At 51.8% G+C, this 7,780-nt stretch overlaps 1 protein-coding gene across 1 annotated transcript; it reads left to right on the top strand.

Moving 5' to 3' along the window:
- The first annotated feature begins 431 nt into the window (after positions 1-431).
- Positions 432-7,687, top strand: SLC46A1 (solute carrier family 46 member 1). Its single transcript, XM_079797236.1, has 5 exons — positions 432-726; positions 1,131-1,983; positions 4,491-4,574; positions 6,403-6,559; positions 7,082-7,687. The coding sequence occupies exons 1-5, from the start codon at positions 490-492 to the stop codon at positions 7,137-7,139; spliced, it is 1,389 nt and encodes a 462-aa protein (XP_079653362.1). The 5' UTR covers positions 432-489; the 3' UTR covers positions 7,140-7,687.
- The last annotated feature ends 93 nt before the right edge of the window (positions 7,688-7,780 follow it).

Here is a 7,780-nt window from a genome sequence, read left to right as displayed (position 1 = left end):
GAGTCGGTAAATAAAGCTGGAGGCTGCACTCTAACCCACGCTGAGGTACAGCGCAGAACATCTGCAGAGGCAGCACGAGTCCTGTGTTTTTTCACTTGGGCCTTGAGGGCCCCACGTCCTGGTTCCCTCCTCTACAGATGGGGATCTTTAATAGTGGCGAGTCTATCGAGTTATTGGGAGGTTAAAGCACACAGTTTAGTACAGCGCCCAGCACCCAGTGAACGATCGATAAATGTTAAATACTGATGTTTTCCTTATTGTCCATCTGGGACTGGAAAGGAGGGCTGCAGGGCAGTATTCTTGTCGAGTTTGCAGGTGAGGTCACCCTGTGAGCTGGGCGCCCGCCCTCCCCAGCCAGACAGGGCGGGGCGAGCGTGAGTGCATCTGAGGTCTGGCACCCGCCCCCGCAGACTTTGAGCTGGGAGCCGCCGGGGCGCAGGCGCAGAAAGCCGCGTCCTCCGCCTCGCGCCAGCGCCGAGTTGCACGCGCATGGAGCGCTCCGAGCGGCGCGCGAGCTCCGCGGGCGCTCCCCGCAGCCACCCCGCGGCTAAGGTGCTGTTCCGCGGCCCCGTGGGGCCGATCATCTTCCTGGCCAACTTCGCCTTGGTCCTGCAGGGCCCGCTCACCACGCAGTACCTGTGGCACCGCTTCAGTGCCGACCTCGGCTACAATGGCACCCACGACCGAGGCGGCTGCAGCAACCACAGCGCGAACCCCATCTTGCAGGTAGCGGCGGCGGCGGCGAGAAGCGGGGAGCGGACCCTGAGCTAGCGCGAGGGGACCGATGAGGGGGCGGGCCGGGGCGGGGCGGTGGGGCCGCCAAGGCGGTCATGGATGTTGGGTGGTGGGCCTGCCCGATTACTGCAGTGTGAAGGCTGCGTAAAGTTCCTCTAGCCTTAAGAGTTAACAAAAGAGGGGGGAAAAGTGAGGGAAAAGAGCCTAGGCCCTTTTCTATAACCCTCCTTCTAGTGCCAATTTTTGAAAGTTGCACTAAAATTCTCTGGAGTTTAGCGCTCCAAAGAACGTCCGCATCCCTGTATCTCCCAGGACGGTGGTAGTTGAGCGGGACGTGGGGGTGGAGGGAGCTCAGAGAGAGGAAGAACCCCCTGGTGAGACTCGTGCCCCCACAGGAAGTGGAGAGCCTCACCTCTCACTGGACCCTCTACATGAACGTGGGCGGCTTCCTGGTGGGGCTCTTCTCGTCCACCCTGCTGGGTGCTTGGAGTGACTGTGTGGGCCGTCGTCCCCTGCTGGTGCTGGCCTCGCTGGGCCTGCTGCTCCAGGCGCTGGTGTCCATCGTTGTGGTGCTGCTACAGCTACACGTCGGCTACTTCGTGCTGGGCCGCATCCTCTGTGCCTTCCTCGGCGACTTCAGTGGCCTCCTGGCTGCCGGCTTTGCCTCGGTGGCAGATGTCAGCTCTCACCGCAATCGAACCACCCGAATGGCCCTGCTGGAAGCATCCATCGGGGTGGCAGGGATGCTGGCGAGCTTCCTTGGGGGCCACTGGCTCCAGGCCCAGGGTTATGCCAACCCCTTCTGGCTGGCCTTGGGCTTGCTGATATTCATGACTTTCTATGCTGCTTTCTGCTTTGGTGAGACTGTGATGGAGCCAACACCCGCCCGGCTCTTCACGTTGCGTCACCACCGATCCATTGTCCAGCTCTACATGGCTCCGGCCCCGGACAAGTCCAGGAAGCATTTGGCCCTGTACTCACTGGTCATCTTTGTGGTGATCACTGTACACTTTGGGGCCCAGGACATCCTGACCATCTATGAGCTGAGCGCACCCCTCTGCTGGAACTCCAAGCTGATTGGCTACGGTTCTGCAGCTAGACACCTTCCGTATTTCACCAGCCTGCTGGGCCTGTGGCTTATGCGATTCTGCCTGACAGACACCTGGGTGGCTGAGATTGGCTTGGCCTTTAACATCCTGGGGATGGTGGTCTTTGCGTTCGCTACCAGCACACCCCTTATGTTCACAGGTAATGTGTGTGGGCTCAGGGATAGTTTATCCCAGAGGTGCTGGGTGGAAATTGGGGGACAGCCACTTGCTGGTTTATGCTTTTGGAAACATCGTTATGTTCCTAGCTTGCACCTCATAAAAATGGCATCTTTTAAAAAATACATATTTTTATTGATTTCAGAGAAGAAGGGAGAGGAGAGAGAGAGAGAGAGAGAGAGAGAGAAACATCAATGATGAGAGAGAATCATTGATCGGCTGCCTCCTACACCCCTCCCCCCCCCACTGGGGATCAAGCCCACAACTCGGGCATATGCCCTGACTGGGACTCTAACTGTGACCTCCTGGTTCATTGGTCGTCGCTCAACCACTGAACCATGCCAGCTGGGCTGGCATCTTTGTTATATGTAAAGTATTGAACTTCAATAGCCAAAGTAATCAATCCACATTGTCAATCATAAATATTGTTAGTAAGACAGAGCAACGGACACAAGTATGGCTCATGCACTAATTGCTTCATTCTTTGGCCTCCCATAGCCAATATTCATGATGTTCTTAGACAAAGTCCATGCTATTACTTTCTTAATATTCACTTCTCTGATAATCACGGGACCTACCTCAAATATCCTTGGTCAGCTTCTTTGGGTGTTTAAAGGAGCCAACCTTTCATACCACAGATATCAAGTTCCTGCTTGCGTTAGTTCTTGTTTTGGTATGAGAGGAGCAGCTGGGAATGAGGAAATTAACTTTTTTAAAGGGACAGATTTATTTTGATAAAGCTGTAACGTTTAGAGTCTAAACTATGTAGTGTACAAAGTGAGCCATTTGGTAATCACAGATTTATTAACTTGGTTGCTTGCCTGGACAGTGAGGCTGAAGACCAGGTACCTTTCTTTCCTGCCCACAGCATCTCCCATAGATTCGGTGCTGGGCTCAAAGCCCTCCGGGGTGCAGAGATGACGAAGAAACTGTCATTGTTCTGGGGAGCCTCCGCAGAGTGGGATTTGGGAGCCTGACACCCAAAGGGGCCCTGTGGTGCCTCATCATATACCCACTGTGAAGGATCTACTATCCTCTAGGGCAGCCATTTTTAATCCTTTTCATCTCATGGCACACATAAACTAATTACTAAAATTCTCAGCACACCAAAAAATGTGTTATTTATTTTGCCGATCTGACAAAAAAAAATTAGGTAGAATTTTGATTCATTCATACTGAATGGCTGTTGTCGTTTTTTTATTTGACAGTCTAAGGGAAAACAGGTCAGTGCCCCTGACTACATAGTCAGGTATTGCATGTCTTAAAAATTCTTGTGGCACACTGGTTGAAAATTGCTGCTCTAGGGGTTTGCAGTTTTACTGAGGAGGCAATAGTCACACAAGGGAAAGAAATGGTTGTAAAGGAAATAGTGTAAGCCTGTGAGTAACAACATGCAAAGTGAAAAGGAACTTCCACTTTGTGCTTCCTATGCCATGCTCTTCATGGATGTTTTCTGTTGTATCCATTTCCTATGGCTGCTATAACAAACTAGAGGCCCGGTGCACAAAATTCGTGCAAGAAGCTCAGCGCCCCCCACCCCCACCCCCGCCCGCTGTGGCGGCCACCTGCCTTGGCCTCAGCCATTGTGGCTTCATCCAGAGGGTCGTCTGGTCTAATTAGCATATTATGCTTTTATTATTATAGATTATCACAAATTTGGTGGCTTAAAACACAGAAATTTGTTCTCTCACAGTTCTGGAGGCAAGAAGTCAAGAATCCATATCACTGGACCAAAATCAGAGTGTCAGGAGAGCCACATTCCTTTCATAGGTTCTAGGAGGGAATCTGTCCCTCATCCCTTCTGACTTCTGGGGGCTGCCAGCATTCCTTGGCTCCTGGCTGCATCACTGTGATCTCTGCCTCTGTGATTACATTGCCTCCTCTTTTGTGTGCCTTCTCCCTTCTGTCTGTGTCAAATTATTTAGGGCCCAACTTACCAGGGTGTCATCATCCAGGATAATCTCCTCATCTCAAGATTATTAACTTCATCTCATTTTCCAAATGAGGCAACATTTATAGATTCCAGGGATTAGGACCTGATATCTCGGGCCATTATTCCGCCTCCTACCACTCCAGAATCATTCTATGGGGAAGGCCTTGTTATCTTTTACAGATGGTAGTCAGGCCCAAGGCCACACAGTGATAGCATCAGGTTTTGAACTCAGGACTGCCTCCCAAGTCCAGGCTTGTTTTATGTGCCCTGCCATCTCCCTACTAGGTGGGTGATACCCGCTGGGACCACAAGAGGTGTTCTGACAAAAACGCCGTTGGTGGGGAATCAGCAGCGTTTATTCATAAAAGAGGTAGCAGGTAGGCCAAAGCTTGAGAAGGGTAGTCTCCATTCCTCCTTAGTCATTGTGTCCTTCTCTATCAAGGAAGTTCTTCCTGTCTAACCTGAGTCCCATCTGGGGTGGTCTAGGAGCTCTGCTTACATCTTGCTTGGGCACCCCCCTCCCTAACCCCATTTTCCTAATGATTGTTTCTCCACAGGGTACGGGCTCCTCTTCCTGTCTTTAGTCATTACCCCCATTGTCCGGGCCAAGCTCTCCAAGCTGGTGAGCAAGTCAGAGCAGGGTAAGTGTCATGGTCAACCAGCATCTGGTTCCTTGTGCCCCATGTTCTCTGAACAAATTGCCCAGGGCAGGCAGAGGACCACAGTGCCTTGGGTTTTCAGACCACAGAGTTGGAATTTACAGTCAGCAGAGCACAATTTTGTTCTTCGGGTAACCCAGACAGAGGATTTGCCCTCTCCAGACCTCAGCTTTTCCATCTGTAAAATGGATGCGGTGACGCCAGCGTGCCCTGCTTCACTGGGGTCAGAGCATACAAGCTCAGAGGGAGTGAGCAACCTTGTGGTGAAGGTTTCATTGTCCCCAAGTGACAGATGAGGAAGCCGAGGCCCAGAGGGTTAAACTGACTTACTCAAGGTCACTCAGTAAGTGGTGGAGCTAGGATGCAAACCCAGGTCTGTTTTTAAGAGCAGCAGGTCTTGGGATTTGGGTTTTAGTCCTGGCTCTGTTACCCACTGGCTGTGTGATCTTAGGCAGGTCCCTTTTCCCTCTCTGGGACTGTTTCCTCGCCTATACTAGAGCGTTTTTTTATTTGTTTGTTTTTAATGTTTTTATTGATTTTAGAGAGGAAGGGAGAGGGAGAGAGAGAAACAACGATGAGAGAATCTGATCAGGCTGCCTCCTACACGTGTCCTCCTGGGGACCAAGCCTGCAACCTGGGCATGTGCCCTGACCAGTGCACGGGACAATGCTCAACCAACTGAGCCACACTGGCCAGGGCAAGAACGGTTTGTTCTTTTTTTTTTTTTTTAATATATTTTATTGATTTTTTACAGAGAGGAAGAGAGAGGGATAGAGAGTTAGAAACATCGATGAGAGAGAAACATCGATCAGCTGCCTCTTGCACACCCCCTACTGGGGATGTGCCCGCAACCAAGGTACATGCCCCTGACCGGAATCGAACCCGGGACCCTTGAGTCCGTAGGCCGACGCTCTATCCACTGAGCCAAACCGGTTTCGGCGAGTGGTTTGTTCTTGATGACATCTGCAGGCCCTTCCAGCTCTGATGGTCTGACATTTAATCTCAACTTCTGTTAGATTATTGCTCACTTCACAAAATTTGGGTTCTGCTGGCATAACTATAAAGAATAGCTTTTCTCAGGCCTCTGGGTCTTTAGACCCCAATCTAGAAATATCTGGCTCGTCCACTTTTCCCCATCTGCCCTGGAAGGAGGACTTGGAGCCATAGATAGCCCACTATCAGTTCGTTTGTCCCAGGACCCAGGTGCTTCCATTCATTCGCTCAATAAGCTTTTTGTCCAGCATCTTCACTGTGCCCGGAGGTGCTAGGGGAACAAGAAAAAAAAAAGAACAGCCCTTACTAACTGGCTCCCTCCAGGGGGCAGGCCCTGTGATAGGAGCTTTACATGGGAATTCAATGTTGCCACCAATCTATGAGATAGGTAGTATCCTTATTTAACAAAAGGAGTGCAAAAAACCAGAAGGTTAAGCACTTGTTCAGTGACCACACAGCTAATAAGTGTTGGAACTGGGAATTAACCCCACAAGTAACCTCACGCGGGATATGATTCTGAAGGGGTTAAACCAAAAACCATTTTTCTCAGGCTTTTGCTAGAAGATAGTCACATGTCCTTTTAATGCATGGATTTAACAACAGCCATTTGTTGCATAGCCCCTGTGTGCCAGGTGCTTCCCATGAATGACCTCATTGAAACCTTATCACAACACATGATGTAGGCTTTACAGCTGAGGAGGGTGAGACTCCGAGAGATTCAGTGACGTGCCCCAGTTCACACAGCTGCGAGTTGGTGGTGCCAGCATTTGAACCTACGTCTTTCAGTCTCCACAGTGTGATATTTCTTCCTTCGCAGGTGCTCTCTTTTCTGCTGTGGCCTGTGTGAATGGCCTGGCCATGCTGATGGCCTCCAGCATCTTCAACTCGCTCTACCCAGCCACCCTGAACTTCATGAAGGGGTTTCCCTTCCTCCTGGGAGCTGGCCTCCTCTTCATCCCTGCCATTCTGATTGGGTAACTTAGGACTCTGTCCCAGGCTCATATGCTCTTTATCCCGAAGGTTCCCTCTTCCTCCTTCTCCTGACCAGAAATGGCTGCCTGGAACCCTTCCTGTGGGTGTTTCCGGCCCAGCCTGACTCACCCCTTGCAGATGGCTGCCTAATCCTCTGGAGCCACTTCCCGGGGGCAGGAGAGGGGTCAGTAGGGGAAGGGTCAGGCAGACATTGCTTCGTCCCCCTCCATTCGCATTTTACGGATGGAATGGAACTATGGCGACAAATCTGCCAGAGGGAAGCCGGAGAGCTTCCTTGGCTAGTTGTGGCTGGGCCGCAGGCTAGCCTGCCCCACTGACTTCTTCCCCCATAGCCTTACCACTCACTTTCCAGAGCCCTCTCCTCAGGACATTGCCTTTCACCTCTGTGTTGGGAGGGAGGGTACCTGTACCAGCCCGCCCAATAAAGCCTGTGTCGCTTCTTCAGGAGTTGAAGAGGGTTCCCCCCTATGTCAAATCTGAACACTCTCTCTGGTCTCTCACAGGATTCTTGGAAAGACTGAGCCTCTCTCTGAATTCCAGCAGTTTCCCCAGAGCCCCTGATCTGCCTAGACGTGAGAACAGAGGACAAGAGGAGCGAAGTGAGCACTAACCAGCTGGAAGTATGCACCTGGGACCCACCCACAGCAGCATGAGCAGCTCCCCTCAAAGGCAGTGTTCGCCCTGGATAAGGTGGTCAAGCTAGACCAAGGCCCCCACCTCCCTCCATAGCTTGCCAGCCTATGCCTCGAGGATCTGGAATTGTAACCCCGACCGTCTGACTCCAGGGCAGGCAGTGGCGGGGGCGACATTTGGAACAGGGGTCTGTTCATCCTTTATGCAATTACATAAAACCCCCCAGGGGAGAGAGGAGGTCCTGAGGGAGGTGAGGCCTCAGGGACCAGTTGAAGCATGAGGGCTGTCTCTGCTTCCAACCCAAACGGCACAGCTCACAGTTCATTGTGAGCAGCCACCAGCCGCTCCTTAATGATGACTATTTAGAGGGGAAGAAGGGTTGTGGGAATGGAGAGAGAGCGCTACTGACTCAGTGGAATCAAGCCCCTGGGCTTAGCCGTGCCAACCATCATAATAAATCAGTCTAAGCACTCTGAGATGAATCTTCTGGTACCCAAGGCTGGAGGGGCTGGGGAGGCCAGCTGAGCCAGGTGCGGCAGGAGCCTGAGGCACAGCACCAGGCACGGGGA

This window comes from Cnephaeus nilssonii, assembly GCF_951640355.1.
Source record: "Cnephaeus nilssonii genome assembly, chromosome: 19".
NCBI lineage: Eukaryota > Metazoa > Chordata > Mammalia > Chiroptera > Vespertilionidae > Cnephaeus > Cnephaeus nilssonii.
This window is presented reverse-complemented; position numbering and strand designations above follow the sequence as displayed.

Excerpts from the sequence above, each read along its gene's own strand:
- SLC46A1 (XM_079797236.1), top strand. The coding sequence starts at position 490 with ATGGAGCGCTCCGAGCGGCGCGCGAGCTCCGCGGGCGCTCCCCGCAGC. Across the intron at positions 727-1,130 it reads GCGCGAACCCCATCTTGCAG|GAAGTGGAGAGCCTCACCTC; the intron begins GTAGCGGCGGCG and ends GTGCCCCCACAG. Across the intron at positions 6,560-7,081 it reads ATCCCTGCCATTCTGATTGG|GATTCTTGGAAAGACTGAGC; the intron begins GTAACTTAGGAC and ends GGTCTCTCACAG.